Source organism: Anastrepha obliqua, chromosome 5 (genome assembly GCF_027943255.1).
Source record: "Anastrepha obliqua isolate idAnaObli1 chromosome 5, idAnaObli1_1.0, whole genome shotgun sequence".
In the NCBI taxonomy this organism is placed as follows: Eukaryota; Metazoa; Arthropoda; class Insecta; order Diptera; family Tephritidae; genus Anastrepha; species Anastrepha obliqua.
Window position 1 is genome coordinate 11,234,599 of NC_072896.1, and position 18,213 is coordinate 11,252,811.

Genomic DNA, 18,213 nt, shown 5'->3' on the forward strand with positions numbered 1-18,213 from the left:
ACGAAAGAAAACTTCAAACGGTAGAAATGAAAATGTTGAGATCATCAGCCTCTTTCACAACGCTGGACCAAACACCTAATCGATTCATTCGTGGAAGTATTAAAATCGTACCGATTGAGCAAAAAATACAAGAAAGTCATCTTCGCTGGTAATGGGTACGTCCAGAGGAAACCTGAATCAGATATGACATAAAACGTGTTAAACATTGGTGCTGAGGAAGCCAGGTTGATCACAATATACATGGACGAACCAAATAGAAAGTGATTTGAAAGCGAATTTAAACACCGAGACGAGCCAGGATCGAAAAATCTGGAGATTACGTACTAGGAGAGCTGAACCCAAGTGAAATGGGATAAAAGCAAGAAACAAGAAGATAATATTGACCCCTTTATCTTCCAGACAGCTACCCTGAACAAACCGCACGGTAATGCCAAGTCTCACAGCATGGATACCTGAAGAGCAATAACCAGGAAAGACACCCGCAATAACCAAGAGCTGATACTTTGTTAGCTTAAGAAATTTTCACGAGCGCCTCCGGCTGGTCTGGTATGACCAGAAGGATATCATGACTCTTAAGTTGATGTGTTAGATCGACTCTCGCTGAGTTGCCGCGGAGCGCACATTTCTAGGAACAGACCAGTGATGCTCACGCGAGTCTTAATTTTCTCTTTGTGCAAGAAAACACGTGACGGGTCCCCTACCTATGTAGCTAGCACACACATTCAGCACTTTATTGCAATGCTCCTGTGTCCAAGTATCCTTATGAACTTAGTATTAAAGCATGCGAATGCGGTCGGCCTGTGTATACGAGTACGTATAAGTATAAATATGTTTTCTTTTGACTCTAAGTGTAGCAAAGGACGTCCAGGTGTCGGACTAGATGTTTACTTACTTCAATAGCTTCTCTGACAACAGTTATCTCCACTCGAAACACACTACAGTGGTTCCGCAGTCTGAGTTTTGGGGTTGATGGGGTGCTCCTTGCAGAACATTCTTTCACCAACCTTACAGTCCAATTTCAAGCCATACGTGAACAAGTTCAGTGAGACATGTCTGCAAATAATGCCCGTCCATTCCTATCTTGCGGGGATGTGGGTCAAGAATGTGCGACTTGAGCTCAGCCTGATCACTCATCGCGAAGATGAACTTCAAGTTTCTAAGAATTTGGGAGTGCCCGTTGCTTAAGTGAAGTTTGTAGTACTTACCTCACAGACTTGCGATGCCAGTTAAAAATTGGGGTTTTATATGTTATGATAAAAATATCAGTTGCTAGCATTGAAAAAGATTGAAGACGAACTACTTCAATTGCAGCGCGATATGCATTCGGTCGAGCTTCTCTTAATTTGTGGAGTGCGTCTTTGAAGTTGTCTACCTCCGAACGGCAGATGATTTTATGAGAAGCTCTGTCATTGCTTCTTGTGTGGCGACTGCTATTAGGGAAAAACTTTTGTTTTTATGTTTCATGTGATGACTTTTGATGCCACTAGTGGAAATAGAAAAGCTTGGGCCAACCGATTGATAGTCATGCACGAAGCTACTAGCTAAAGTAACCGCATATTGTGGCGCTGAAAATACCAAATGCTGATTATTTTATAATCCCTATACAGTTAGAATTTTCAAAAAATCGATTTTTTTATTTTATTTTCTTAATGTACATATATTTAAGAATACACACAGAAAATTTAATATCGTTCCGGCGAATATTTTCGAAATTACACGCAAATTTGAGAAGCCGTTTCAGAGTGCTGGAAAGTACAAAGCCGGAGCGGCAGCGCTTACCTGGAAAAATTTAAACGCGTTTTTCTCAAAATGGTATTTTTAAAGTCGGTGACCAAATTACTAGAAAATGGCTAAGCCGATTAGTGTCAAATTTTAACACGAGCTTCTTAAATATATTTTTTAGTAATTAATCGAAGATTTTTTCTCACCGTCAAAAATCGATATTTTTGTTTTTTTGAGAAACCGCCATTTTGTAAAAAAAAATTATTTTGCTTATTCCTTCGATTAATTACTAGATTTAACATCACGAAACATAACCAAATCTGTTTGGTTTTTTAACTTCAGAGATCCAGTTCAGAGATATAGTGATCACCGCAAAACGCCTTTTTTGCGAGGAGCTCCCGGAGAAATATTTTTATTTTAAATAATAAATATTTTAATTTTAATTTTTTATTTTGACAGTTATTAGCTGCCCCTTTAAGCTTGTTTTAGAAAAAAAGTGCGCGTAATTTTGCTTATATTTGTTTGTTTGGCGTCAATTTTAATATGAAGCCCACAAAAGAGCATTTTCGTCATATTTTACTTTATTATTTCCATAAAGGAAAAAGTTCAGAGAAGGTTGCTAAAAAGTTGCGTAATTTGTATGGTGATAACGCTTTAAAAGAAATACAGTGTCGAAATTGGTTTATCAAATTCCGTTCTGGAGATTTTTCACTTAAAGATGAGCCACGTTCAGGACGTCCAAGTGATGTCGATGAAGAGGTTATCAAGGCTGTAATCGAATTGGATCATCATGTAACTTTGCGTGAGATTGGAGAAAAGTTAAATATACCAAAATCAACCGTTCATGAGTGTTGGAGTAAGAGTAAAGAGTCTTGGATTGGTAAAAAAGCTTGATATTTGGGTACCACATGAATTGAAAGAAATTCATTTAAAAAACCGGATCAACGCATGTGATATGCATCTTAAACGCAATGAAGTCGATCCGTTCTTGAAACGGATTATCACTCGTGATGAAAAAGGAACTGTTTACAACAACATTAATCGAAAACAATCATGGTCCAGGCATGATGAAGCGCCACAAACCACTTCACAGGCTGATATTCACCAAAAGAAGATTATGCTGTCAGTTTGGTGGCACTGGAAGTGTGTGGTATATTTTGAGCTGCTTCAGAGGAACCAAACGATTAATTCGGATGTCTACTGCCAACAATTGGACAAATTGAATACAGCCATCAACGAGAAGCGATCGGAATTGAGCAATCGTAAAGGTGTCATATTTCATCAGGACAACGCTAGACCGCATACATCTTTGGTCACTCGCCCAAAACTGAGAGAGCTTGGTTGGACACTTTTGATGCATCCACCATATAGCCCTGACCTTGCACCGTCAGACTACCATTTGTCTTTGCAGAGCTCCTTAAATGGTAAAACTTTCGGCAATGACGAGGCTATAAAATCGCACTTGGTTCAGTTTTTTGCAAATAAAGGCTAGAAGTTCTATGAGCGCGTAATAATGAATTTGCCGGAAAGAGGGCAAAAAGTTATCGAACAAAATATATATATATATATTTTCCCGTGGTTCCTAGGTGGAATAAAGGGCCTCAATGAACAAGTTAAAGTTAAATCTATTAGAAGCTAGGAATTTTATTTGCCGCCAGGAGCGGCCTGCTTGTTGCACTTCTGTTTCTACTAGTCGCCTCCACGTGTTAGATGGTCTGCCAGGTCTGCGGCTGCCTTGGGGGTTCCAATCCAGGGCTGCTCTAGTGATATCACCATATGGCTTTCGAAGTGTGTGGCCGATCCATTTCCATTTGCGGCGTCGAATTTCGAGATAGACTGGTATCTGTTTCGTTATAGTCCACAGATCGGAGTTTGATATGACGTTAGGCCAAAAAATGCGCGTGATCTTGCGAAGGCTGCGGTTGATGAATACTTGCATTGCTTGTATGTCACGTGTTGACGCGTTCCACGTTTCGCATGCATACAAGAGGACAGATTTCACATTGGACTCGAAGATTCTCAGTTTCGTGCGCCTCGTTATATGCGTTGCTCTCCAAACTTTATCAAGCATGCCAAACACTACGCGAGCTTTCGATATCCGGTTACGTATGTCAGCCGCTGAACCGCCGTTTTTATTTATTACACTGCCTAGGTAGCAGAATTCATCTACAGCTTCGATGTTAGTGCCGCGTATCTGAAAGATATGTGAATCGGTGGTGTTGATGCGCATTATCTTTGCCTTCACAATGTTTATTTTCAGTCCAGCCCTCGCTGCGAGTTCGCTCACCGCCTCTATTTTTGCTTGCATATGTGAGTGTTTGTGTGATAGCAGGCAAATATCGTCAGCGTAGTCTAAGTCCTCAAGGTTGCCGCTCAGGCCCCAGGATATGCCTCTGTTCGCCGCTGAGGCTTGTCGCATCACTAAGTCCAGTACCAGATTAAATAAGAGCGGAGATAGCACGCATCCCTGTCTTACTCCTGTCCGAACTGGAATAGCGTTGCTCAGGATGCCCTCATGTCTCACACGGCAGCTTGCTTCACTGTACAGTTCTTTGACAAGTGAAATGATTTTTTCAGGTACTCCTTTGCAGTAAAGTGCTCCCCAGATTGCCTCGTGGTTAAGAGTATCAAAAGCTTTTTCAAAGTCGATGAAGCAGAGATAAAGTGGCGAACGCCACTCGACCGATTGCTCGACAATCACTCTCAGGGTGTTGATTTGATCGACGCAAGAACAGCGTGGTCGGAATCCCGCTTGTTCATTCCGTAGGCCACTTTGCAGTGCGTCGGAGAGCCTTTTATTAATTATATGCGCTATTACTTTATTGACCATGCTTAAATAGTGTTATGCCTCTCCAATTCTTGCAATCGGATAAATCGCCCTTTTTCGGTATGAGCGTGATGACACCCTCCTTAATGTCATTCGGAATCTTCCCGGACATCCAAATGTTTTGCAGTAGAGGGAGTAGCCTTCGATTTGGTTTTCTGTAGTATGGTCAGGTGACGTCCACGTTAGTTTGTGAATGCGTTTGTGATTGAATAATGTGCCGCCAATAACAAGGTTATTACTTGCGCATAACTCAGTGAATAGTTCACCATTCTCTGAGAGTACACCTAACCCATGTCGACCCATTATCTCTTCGCGGCCCAGATTGCATTGGCCAATTTGTGCGTTTAGGTCACCCATCAGGATGGTGATGTCTCCTTTCGAACAAAATGGAAAATATATAATTGATTAAAGTTCATTCAAAGTTTTAATAAAAATGTATTTACTTTCTTTTAAAAAATCGGCAATTTCTTTCCGGACAACCCAATATATAATATATCTACATACATATAAAGGGTGATCATTTGAAAGGGATTATCTTTAAAAAATAAATGTCATGAATGGTTCTACACAAAAATAATAAAGATTGCCCAATCAATTTGAATTTTCATTGTTTTATTCCAATTTAAAAATCGATACCTCTAAATTGACCACCTTTTATAATAAGCGCTTACACACTTTTTGGCTGTTTGGCGGGGCTCTTACTCCTGCTATTTATAGCGTGTATCTTCATGTTTTTTCCACACATGGAGGGACCTAAAGTGTTCAGCCAATTCCAAACGGCAGATGGTTTTTATAAAAAGCTTTTTCATGACAGAAATACACTCGGAGGTCTGTCATTGCCTGCTGAGGAGCGGCCGCTATGAGGAAAACCTTTTTTTGTGATATGTTGGTATTTACGATATAAATTCTCAGAATAAAATAATGGCTGACAAAGAGACCTCGGCTAATGATTTCATAATTAGACGAATGCAAATGACCAAAACGCAAACCGCATATAGCAGTCGCCTCAAAAGATATATGTATACGTATATGTATATGTATACATGAAAAGTGCACATTAATTGATATTCAATGATAAACGAAAAAATATTATATCATTGCATATAATTATTAACATGAAATTTTCGTTTCGAAATTACTACGTTATTACATACAAAAATCAGTTGAGCGGAACCACTAAAATCACTTGAAAATATTCAACCAATATTTTACATATAATTTCGCTGCATTTACAAAAACATTAATTCAGTTCATATGTCAGTGACATTCAAATTTTAGCCCTAATGTGTATTTTAAGCGAAATTGGTGAAATTTATATCATTATTATTGACACTCTTCACAGTTCATTACATTCGCATCATTACAGTTAATTTCATTGAAATTCATCTCTCATTAGTCCATTTTCCATTATTTATTTGTGACACGAAAGTGGCGGTTTGAATTTTAATTGTGGTAAAATATTTGCAGTTCCTCTCAATATCATAAATGTGATTTGTACATTTGCAGCATTTATCTATTTGGAATGCTAATTAGTATGGAAGTGAAAAACAAAAGAAAAAATATTTATTGAAAAATATGAATAATACAAGGTTGCCGAAACTTAAGAGTAGAATTTCAATAATTACTACCGGGTGATCATTTTTATAGCAGATTCCAGCAGCGCATAAAGCTACAGGGTCCGGCATTTGAAGTTTAACCAATTAAAAAGGCCATACATTTAGTTTTCAAAATTACTTTCATTCAACTCAAAGTAAAAAATGTGTGAAAATAATGCAAAATTGAGAATCAATTTACTTTTGCTCGATATGACCACCTGTTGCCTTGACTTTAACACGGTCCAGAAACGAATCGCAAGCTGCCCGAATGTGACTTGCAGGTATTTTGGCCCACTTGCGAACAATGGCTTTTTTCAGCACCTCGAGACGGGTGCATCTTTGAGTTCAGACCTTGCTCTCCAAAATGGCTCAAGGAGCATAATCCATCGGATTCGCGTCTGGGGAATTTGAGAGCCATTATGTGGACGTTATGAAGTTCGGAACGTTGTTTTTTAGTCATTCTTGGTTAACTCGAGCTTTGTGAGACGGTGCTGAGTTCTGTTTAAAAGTCCACGGTCTGCCACCTAATTTTTGTCTGCCCTTGACTTCAAAGCAACGAAGCAACCTCCAGAATAATTTCCCGATAATATTTCGCATTTACCTTGACGTCAGGCACGATGAAAACGATTGAAGAGCGCTCATCTGCGGTTACAGCCGCCCAAACCATTATCTATGACGGGTGCTGCCTCCTGGTGGCCAATCGATGACTCAAATTCTCGTATGAACGGTCGGTCAAATAATCCCTATCGTTTTGAGAGTTTACGCATTGCTCAATTGGAAAAATTTTCTCATCAGAAAACACAATGTTAGGAAATCGACCACTTTCGGCCAAGTGAAGCAACTCCTCTCAAGCAACTCCTCTCAAGTCTGACTTATTGCTGCTTTGGTGTGAGATCATGCGCCTTTTGGATCTTGTAAGGTGCGACTTTGAGATAATTTTTCACTAAGCGGCGGATGCTATGGTTAAATATTTTCAGTTCTTTCGCCATTTGATTGGCACTTCGTCGGGGATTTCGCTCAAGTTGCTGCTTCACTTTTCGAACCATTTCACGTGCCGTTGCAGTCTTTTGATGAGCACCTCCATGACGTTTCGCGATGCTACCAGTGTCATTGTAATGATGCGATAGACGAAAACTTTATTTACTTTAAAGTGTTCGAGTTCACGAACAATCGCTGATTGTGATTTTCCAGCCAAATATTATGCAATCACTCGATTACGTTTGAAATCCATTGCTGATTTTCTTTTTTCGCGTTTACTCTCGGCAAAATGCTTCCGCGCGCTTGTAAACAATACTCTGGACTGTCATTTAGCCAACTAACAGACAGCTGATGCCCGTGAATCAGCTGCGGGAGCGGTTTGAAGTTGGTTACACTTCGAGTGTCTATATATCTACACAAGCCAGACTTAAGTTACGAACATTCTGGAATTGCTGGTGCTTGATCAATGGACGTGCTCGTCCAAACGGCACTTTTTCTATTCCTATTTCCTTAAGGGAGGAGTGAGTCGGGTGAAACATTTGGAGGCAGGGCACGGCAAACATGTTTGCGGATGGCTCGAAGTTGGACGGAAGGTTTGATGGGGGGGGGGAGCTCCCCATTAAGCTCAAATTTAGTCTGCCGGATCACTGTAGTGTTTTCCAAGCGAGGGAGTCGCCATTAAAGGAGCAGTAGATTAGTTGGTTACTTCCATAATTACTGTAAGGGAGATAAATATTCACTCCGATAGCTAAGCGGCAATTAGAGCGCTGGGATCGTTCTTGGTACGTTCGAAATTAGTCGGCAAATGCTTGAGTTCTCTCTCGACTACATTTGAGTACTTCAATATTAGACTTATTTGGGATCTCGATCACAGTGGCTTAGCGGAAAACTGCAGGGTTGATGAGCTGGCTAGACAGATGATCCCCGAGACGGTTTTACCGCATAAAGGGGTTCCCTTGAAAACTTGCGGTCTGATGCTGGAAAGTCGCAATATCCTTCTCGCCACCGGTAGATCGGGAGCGCTTGAACGAACTTCTAAGGCTAACAAAATCTCAGCTCTCGAATGTGGTGGGTATCCTCACCGGACATGCTCCGTTACGTATTCATGCGGTGCAACTTGGGATTGCTTCAAGTCTCTTCGGCAGAAACTGTTCAGAGAATGAGGTGGAATCATCTCAATATATTTTCCTCAGGTGTCCTGCTCTCACCGGGCTACAATTCACACATATTGGCTCTTACTTTGTTGCTCCAACTGTGGATATATAAATAAATAAATAAGTGGCGCGTACACTTCTTTTGGGTGTTTGGCCGAGCTCGTTCTCAGAACATAACAGGTTTAAATATCACGCACCTGTTGATTTTCATCAGCAGCTTGAAGCGGTTAACGCAATTGTGATTAGCTGCCGTTCAGTCGTCATCCTCCTTTAAAAAAAATTCCCTTCTTCTTTTTCCCCACCGTACGGTTCTTCTCCCTCTGTTTTTCCTCTCTATGGCATCACAATGGACGAAATCGATTCTTTGTCGAAATAGGCGCCTGCATGAGCAGCTATTTATGCCATGCTATCCCAACCTAACACCTCCACCACCATATCAAAAGGGCATCTTTATGCTAATTGCGTCTGGGCTGTGCCACTCAGACAACACGTCCTATCCTATCATAATTTGAATTTTATAAATGTGGTGAAAACTTTGGAGCTTTTAATAATTTTTTATATAACGAATCATATTATATTAAAAAAAAAATGACAAAAAAAAAATGGAGTAAAAACTTATCAATATCAATAGTAGAGGTTACGTTGAACCCGACCCGATCTTATATAAAGGGTTACTAAGGTTCGAGTTGAAAGGATTCTAAAATATGCGTTGAATAAATGGGTTGACTCCAGAATGATCGTGTTCTACTTTTCCTCTGGTCCTATTTTGGTTCACCTAAATGACTCTATTATCAATATCTCAGATTATGCAGGTGAAGCGACTTGATTTCTTACGGGCTCTCCTCCTACAGCAGTTTTTAGAAAATGGTGTAAACAACACCCTATGTGATTGACTTGATAGAATAAAGTGAGGAGTGATCGAGTTTTTTTTCTGATTTGGATCCTCTAAATAAAGTAAAGACCCCAAGGAAAGCCTACCGAACTACTAGAAGCACAAAGTCTATTCCAAAGTACTTCATAGTTTTGCGTTAAGTCTAGAGCCTTTAAAGACTTACGTTTTGGCATAGCAAAAGAAGACTCGACGTAACGTGGGATCCGTAATATAAACTCTTCGCAATACTGACTGTACTATAGTTTTAAGTTTCCAGAGATTGGGTGCTGGCTAAATCTCATAACGCAACTAAGACTTATTGATTTTTACTGGATGTTCGTAAACTGATTCCGAAAGGTAATGGTGATATAAGGTAAGAATGACGACTTAAACATATTGGCAATTATACCGAGCTTTTAAAGCCTACACATAAGGTATCTGAGATCTCCATTTATAGATCAGCATTAAGATGCACAACACAGAGTGGAAGGGATTATGGATGAAACACTTCGGTCTAGAGATCGAAAATTTAGGGTATTTTCAGGAATTTTTTTTACAATAAAAAAAAATGAAAAACGATATTGAAATTTTATAGGCTTTTTACAATATTTAATTTCTTTTACATACAAAAATGAAAAAAAACTTTTTTTTTTAATTGTAATAATTTTGAAAATGGCGCTGAAATTGATTCTCTCGAAAAATTGGACATGGGAGGTGTTGTTCATTTTGGCTCTTCTATTTATCTGAAAGACAAAAAGCATAAAATAAAAATATTAATTAGTATGACTGTAGTTATATCCCTACTAGAATAAAAAAAAAAAATTTTGACAAAATGGCGAGGTTTTGAATTTGACACTCTAAAAATGTATTTTTTTTCAGTTTTTTAACCAAAAAAATACGAAATAATAATATGATTCTAGTACAGGCCATAGCCATTGATGTTGCGAACAACATTTAAAATTTCAGACGATTCGGTCGAATAGTTTTTTTTCTGTTTTTGACAACAAAGTAGTTTTGAGATAATTGAGTTTAAAGTTTTGAGAGTGACCACGTGACGAATCTGATTCTACCTGATAAAACGGTTGTAGAATTGAAAATACTGGGAATATCCTTCCAAAAATTTGACAATATATTCTTTAAAGCCTATACTTTCGAAATATCGAATAAATAAAAAAAGGATTTTTGAAATTTCTAGCCACCGGGTCCCCTGAACAACACTTATATATTTATATATTATATATATAATTGGCGCGTACACCCTTTTTGCGTGTTTGGCCGAGCTCCTCCTCCTATTTGTGTGCGTCTTGATGTTGTCCCACAATTGGAGGGGCCTACAGTTTCAAGCCGACTTCGAACGGCAGGTATTTTTATGAGGAGCTTTTTCATGGCAGAAATACACTCGGAAGTTAGCCATTGCTTGCCGAGGGGCGACCGCTATTAGAAACATGTTTTTATTAATTTTGCTTTCACCAAGATTCGAACCAACGTTCTCTCTGTGAATTCCGAATAGTAGTCACGCACCAGCTCATTCGGCTACGGCGGCCGCCGTGCCGCCACTTACAATACACAATTAAATCGTATAGCATTCCAATGATTCGGAGGCCTCTTGTGGTACCGTCAGGGAGATTCAAATTAGACCTGCCAAAACCGAGAAAATCAGTTGGTATCTGTAGGTCCGATTCTTATTGCTTTTGGACCGCAGATCCTAAATTTTCGTAAAGAAATATCTATCGAGCGTTTGAGTCCTTCGACTAAATAGTTCTGCGTAGTGGTATGGAAAGTATTATTCGATCTCCTTCACCTTCACTTCTCAGCAACTTCTATAGAAATCTCCCCATGTGAGCCAGTCAAGCCTTCTTATGGTACAATTTACTTATGGTACAAAGTCTTCGACTAGCTATAAGTAAACATTTAGTCTGCATAACTATAAATCGCTTCACACCGTACCTGTGAGACAGCTCACAGCTCAGCTTGAAATATGCTACAGTGATATGTAACTATTCTGACTAAAAACCATCTCTTGCAACAATAATGCTTCTGACTTTCCCAACCATCCAATCGTCATTAATTGATATAAAAAAATTCACACGCTCTCTGAGCATCACACGCTTATGTTAATTGTGAAAGTGCGAATAACTTGACATTAGAAGAGAACTCTTGACGTCTGCTGACAATGATTTATGCGGCATGCGACAAAGTGTCGCAATGCGCTGAAAGTACACACGCACACAATATGAAATGTGCCAATTATGGTAGTGTAATTCATAGTCATACATACCTACATATGTTTTTATGTACCCCGTCGGAAGTGTTACAGGTAAGGCTAAGTTAGGTTAGATGATTGGGCACAAAGAAAGTGGAATCAACTTGGACAGGTAAGTAGAAAACCTCTTAAAGTGTGAACGAAGTTAAAAAGTTAACGTAGGGGATAAGAGGAAGAGACAAAGCAGATTTTCGAGAGAGGAAGATTTTGAATTAAGGACAAAAAACGGCTGTGTGCTGATGATAAATTTGTGCTGGCGTCTATTATTGCAACCTTACAGCTTTTCAGGTTTAGTTAAAATATATGATGTCTGAATCTTAGCTCCGGCCAAGCATAACAGCAGAAAAGATGTAGAGATGATTCCGTCTTATCATCATTCAGGCAGCTATCGAAGAAGGAACTCGAACTTTTGTTAGTGGATCCACATCACTATCAAGAGTTTTTGATTTCTTAGTGTTAAAAGTTCTTTCGAACGTCGTCAAAGGAGTTCAATAGTGTAGTATTTGAAAATCAAATAGTAGGTAGTAGTCTGTTCAAATTTGAGAAATCCGAATGTTCAAATGAAATTATGTGTTCGTGGAAAAAAAAATTTTTTTCCTTTCTTTTTTTGAAAAATATAAAGGAATAATGGTTAAAAAAGCTCCAATGTTTAATAAAAGTTAGTTATTCATTTGCGTTGATTTGAAATTTAAAAACAATCTTTTTTTTCCTCATTTTCAATTTATATTTTATTTACTCAAAAACAAATAGAAAAACAAAAAATGTTGTTAATGCCAAAGCACTTGAATAAAGAATAAAGAAATAAATAATATGAAAACCATATCTTTTCTGTTCTAAACCATATCTATTCTATTTTAGTGTGCCCAGCGAAGCGGGCCGGGTTTGCTAGTTTTTTATAGATATTTTTTAAGAATTTTTTTAAGAAAATAAAATGCGATCGTTTTGATTTTATAGTATGTTATTATTGACATCAAATAATACACAAAAACATTTTTTTTTTTCTTTTTTACATATTTTTTGTAGTAGTGTGGCACCAAAGTAAGCGTCTTAAAAACAAGATAGGCCAACAGGATTTTGGCTCTTTAGGACATCTGAAACGAAAAAGTTAAACTGATTATTATTCTGCATGCTTGTCATTCTGGCAGGTGTTACAATGGGAAAATTTATTGAAATGTTACATAGAATACAAGTGCGAATCTTATTATTATTATTTTTTTAATTATTTTCTCTAAATGTTGAACACTACATTCGGTAGATGGTAAGACTATGGCTTCTGTACTCCGCTGCAAACGCTGGAGAAATGATGTCGGGATGCCATTATTCGCGCGAATGATATTTTCTTTCAATGCTGAGATGGACGCTCAGCTTGTTTCATAGACTTTTGAGGTACCCACACAGAAAAAAGTGCGTAGAGATAAGATTGGGCAACCTATATGTAGCCATTATATGTCAAAAAATCCGCTTATTAGTTTGAAAAGAGGGATTATCTATCAACCCTTTTAAAACCACTGTTCTCCTATTTACCATTAAAAGTGTTCTAAATATACTCACCCTGGGATTAAATGGAATAGAGGTACCTCTAAAGGAAGAGGCGAAATATCTAGGAATTACCTTGATTGAAAAGCTCACAAGGGAGGCCCATCTCAACTCAGTGATGAAAAGGGCAACGGGAAATCTTTGGACAACAAAACAACTCTTGGGTAAGTCCTGCGGTCTGAACCCTAAAATGACCTTCTGGATCTACAACCAAATGGTAACACCTATTCTACTATATGGGTATGGTGGGTTAAAACAAATCAAACTACTGCTATATGAAAACTGTGTAAACTACAAAGGCTGGCATGCCTAAGCATAACAGGGGCCATGAGAACTACCCATATCGGCATGGAAGGGCTTATAAACTTACCACTGTTACATTTAGCAATACAAAAGGAAGCTACTATGCAAGCATTCTCTTTTCATATGAAAGAAAAACTTAAACCAGGAGATCTTACTGGACACCTCGATATCTGGAACAGGGTTCAACATGTAGTATGCATAACCCAGGCGAATGACCACATGGAACCCGTACTTAATTTTATAAAGAGATACAAGGTTATATTCCCGTCTAGGGATGAGTGGAACACTAATCCAATCAAAACGCTCCAAGGAGAAGGAGCAGGAATAGTGTGGCCTAGAGCACACAAATCCCTAACACTAAGTACAGATAACACGATTTTACGTGCGGAGCTCTTCACCATAATGGAAACAGTGGAAATTGTATCCAAAAGAGGGTTCGAAAAAGTAAAAATTAAAATACTTTCAGACAGCTAATCGGTTCTCAAAGTCTTGAACAGCTTCACATTCAAGTTAAAAACAAGAGGCAGAAGGGCTATTTACTGGACCAATCCCATTTTTCGGCTTTAACAAAAATAATAGGTTAGGTTAGGTTAAATGGCTGCTCTAGCTAAAGGGCTCACTTGAACAAATGTTAAGAAATTCGTCCGTTGTGGTGCCATACATGGGAGAGGAGAAAAGAGATGGGAAGGAAGAAGGAGCCTTGGGATTAGATACAATGATGACCATACATTTTACGACGGCGCCGACGGGGACTGATTTACGTTCGTAGTTAGCCGTAACAAGCTACTAATGAACTTCACCAAATTTATGATATTTACACCGGCTATATCCGCAGGCGTAGCGAAAAAGTGAGATCCCAGATTTCTAAGTCTTTGCCAGACGAGAGCAGGGCAGCTGAGAAGAAGGTGTTGAGATGATTCCACCTCGTCCTTCAGACAGTTTCTGCAGAACGGACTTGAGGCAATCCCAAGTCTTACGGCGTGAATACCTAACGGACAATGCCCGGTAAAGATGCCCACCAAATTTTAGAGCTGGGGCTTTGTTAGCCTTAGCGTCCCCGATCTACCCGTGGCCAGAAAGATCTCGCGATCTTACACGTTTGCGCATTAGCCCAGCGCTCGCTGAGTTGACTCGAGGCCCATCTTTCCAGGAGCAGAACACAGGTTCTCAGAGATACCCCAATTCTCTCATTTCGCGACGAAACCAAAGTTCCCTGTCTAGCCAGCTCATCAGCCCAGCAGTTTCCCTCTATGCCGCTTTGCCCGGGAACCCAAATGAGCCTGATGATGAAGTATTCGGATTCAATCGAGAGAGAAGCCAGACATTCCCCGACCAATCTCGAACGCACAAACAGCGAGCCCAAGGCCCTAATTGCCGATTGGCTATCGGAGTAGATATTTACTTCCTTAACGGTAATTACCGAATTAAGCAACCAGTCCACCGCTTCCTTAATTGCGGTTACCTCCACTTGGAAAACACTACAGTGGTCCGGGAGCCTAAATTTAAGTTTGATGGGGGGCTCCTTACAGAATACTCCCCCACCAACCCTTCCGTCCAACTTCGAGCCATCCGTGATAACAATAATAATATAAAACAGGAAACCAAAAAATGGATCCAAACTAAAATCAGGGAATACTGGAATGGCACAAGAACCGTCGCACTCATGAATGTAAATATCGAATATTGTAACGTGACAAAATATACGACGAGCAGTTGCACACGAAACATAGGCCTTGAAATACGCTTCGATTGCGAACGAAAGTTGTTCACCCATCGTTCACTTCGACCCGTTGTCGTTGAACTTAGACCAGCACGAATACCGAATCTAATCTGCAGCAACTCAACCCGACTAAATACCAACTTGATCAAAAAGTTCCCTCGTGTTATGCTCTAAGCCAACTGATTTGAGTTCTGCTTTTTCTTGTTAGGCTGCCACAGGGTACTTCGAAAGCAATAATATAACTTTTGAGGAATATGGCAAATTCGTATTTTGAATTATCTGAATAATATTCAAAAATGTTTAAAAATCGGTGTGGCTCCAACAGCACTCAAATTTGTACACAAGAGCCGCAAAATCAGCTTACGCATGTCCTACAGGGTACATTGTGCCAATAAGTAAGTGTATGCTCGCTATCACGTCGAAAAGAAATGTCACATTGGTGACAGTGTTGATTGTTGTATGACGACAATGACTTAGGCAACTATGTTGCCGGTTAAGTGACTTGCGGTGAACATACATACATACATGTGTGCGGACATGCGTGTAACTTTTCGTGTTGGAGGTCAACAGCAATCAACTATGCGCGCTCCACTCTTCGCAGCCCTCAAACATTGCCACCATAATTCTTGCATGATTTCGGTTTAATTTCTTTTAATAAATATCTTTCACGAAATACTAAAAATATTCTGCATTCAATTTGCTTTTAGTTTTGTGTATCTTCGGTTTTATTCTCCATTTCGTTGTTGTTTTTTTTTTTGTTTTCTTTGCGACACTTCACCTTTGTGACACATACGCGCAGCTAATTGCCTGTTGCATACGTCCGTATGTATTTATATGCGGCCATGTAGGGGCTGATGAGAATGATGTACGACACGGTAGGTAAGGCCAATAGCTATGAATGTACATCTGAGCCAAGCATTGAGCTGAGGCGACATCAAGACTGAGGTACTTAAGCATTTAAATTAATTTAAAATACTATAATTGTAAGCAGATGGACAGCAGTGAAAGCGCAAAGCTGTGAGTGAGTGAAATGAGTGGACTAACAGAAAAACTGCAAGTGTTTTGGTAAGCATGTAAGTATGGGTGTGTGTGTGTGTGGGTGAGTCTATGCGTTGGCGGCATAGCTTAATTGATTGAGAAATTGAACCAGCCATGTCAATTGTCAGCTGCACGTGAGCAACAGCTCAATCAACCAGATGTACTTTCTAGTGGCTTTCTGCATTCAAAAAAAAGAAAGAAAAAATTTTAATTTATAATTGAATTTTCCACAAAACGTACATTGCTCGCAAATGGAAATTTACCAACACTTACAGTTGGCAGACAGAAATGTCATACATTTACATTGGTTTCATTTTTAACTATGCAGGCAATAATCGAATATTTAAATTGCATATACGAGGTGTGTTCAAAAAGTATGGCGAATTTTGTGATTTTTTTTAAATTATTTATTTATTCATTAATGTCTATTTTCTTCCCTTCAAATTAGTCCCCGAAGCACTTCAAAAAATCATTTTTTTTATTTTGTTCAGCTCCTCCCTCCTTCGACGCCGTCTTTACCTTGTCAATCGTAGCGTCGTCCTTTCATGAGCCTCTTCAGTTTCGGGAACAAGAAAAAGTCACAGGGAGCCAGATCTGGGGAATACGGTGGCTGTGGCATCATTAGTGTGTTGTTTTTGGCCAAAAAGTCGCGCATAAGCAACGCTGTATGAGCAGGGGCGTTATCGTGATGCGAGAGCCAATTTTTGTTCTTCCACAAATCCGGGCGTTTCTGGTGGATTGCTTTGTGCAAATTGCGCATAACTTGCAGGTAATATTCCTTATTGACCGTTTTACCCTGTGGCAAGAACTCATGATGCACAAAGCCCATGCAATCGAAGAAAACGGTAAAAAAAACTTTTACATTCGACCGAACTTGGCGCGCTTTTTTCAATCTTGGTTCGTGCGGCAGCTTCCATTGCGATGATTGAGCTTTGGTTTCCACGTCATAACCATAAACCCACGATTCGTCACCAATTATGATCCTCTGGAGCAAATTTGAGTCGTCGCGCACAGAGTCCAACATCTCATTGGCAATGTTCATGCGATGCTGCTTTTGGTCGAAATTGAGCAGTTTTGGTACGAATTTTGCGGCGACACGTCTCATGCCCAAATCATTGAAAAAAATTGAATGGCACGAGCCAATCGATTTGTCTAGGTCCTCAGCAACTTCTCTAACGGTGATTCGACGATTGGTCAATACCATTTTCTGCACTTCATCAATTTTTTCGTCTGTTGTTGACGTGTTCTGAGATCATTTTGTTGCGGATAAATGTTGCTTTGGTCCAAAGTAGCTTCTCCGTATGACACAGTCAACCTTCGGAATGCATCCGCGCACTTAATTCCGTGTTTCACACAAAATTTGATACAGGTTCTTTGATCCATCTTTTTGAATAGGTAAAAATCGCAGACGAGCCGAAACACATGCAAGCAAAGCAGCTGTCAACAATTAACTGAACATTCAAAATGGCCGAACTCGTCGGCATGAGTGAGAGACATGAGTACCAACATATCGCCACAAAAAAATCGAGATTCGAATATACGTAACCTGCGAAAATTCAAAATTCGCGGATACTTTTTGAACACACCTCGTAGTACACATACACACACACACACATACTTAGTTTCTCAGACCATCCAGGTGGATGTCAGCATGAAAAATACATTAAATTCGTTAAAACAAAAAGCTGAAAAATATGTAAACTGTATATCCCACCAACTGTGGCGCGCAGCATTTCTGTGTATACATTTTTTATTATCACTAAATCGCATTTTGGCGCTTGTTTGTATGTCAGCACGCATGCATGCGATTTTAATTCGATTTAACTTGTTTAAATTGTTCGAATTGATGTAAATGTCAATCTTAATTAAGTGATATGAAATTCTATAAATTCAAATAAGTTCAATGTATTCGACGTATGCGCATTAAAGCGGGCCCAATTACATTAGGTTGAGGAAAAAGAAATCCATTATTTTTATTAAAAAATTTTCTACAAATGGTTTAAAACTGGGCTCCTGGGTGTTGCTACGACTACTTAGATGCCGGTCAACTTTGATTATTTTTGTGATTTTATCGACATTTTCCACATTTCCTTCCATCTCAAAATTGCCTGAACGGAATCGGCGAAACCAAAATTGCACATAATTAGCTTTTATAGTATTGCTTTTATCAAAGAAAAACTGTAAAATGTACCGAATATTCTCTTTG

At 39.2% G+C, this 18,213-nt stretch overlaps 1 protein-coding gene across 1 annotated transcript; it reads left to right on the plus strand.

Annotated features, from left to right (window-relative positions):
* The first annotated feature begins 2,677 nt into the window (after positions 1-2,677).
* Positions 2,678-3,214, plus strand: LOC129247401 (histone-lysine N-methyltransferase SETMAR-like). Its single transcript, XM_054886520.1, has one exon. The coding sequence runs from the start codon at positions 2,678-2,680 to the stop codon at positions 3,212-3,214; it is 537 nt and encodes a 178-aa protein (XP_054742495.1).
* The last annotated feature ends 14,999 nt before the right edge of the window (positions 3,215-18,213 follow it).

Coding starts and splice junctions, on each gene's coding strand:
- LOC129247401 (XM_054886520.1), top strand. CDS start 2,678: ATGCATCTTAAACGCAATGAAGTCGATCCGTTCTTGAAACGGATTATC.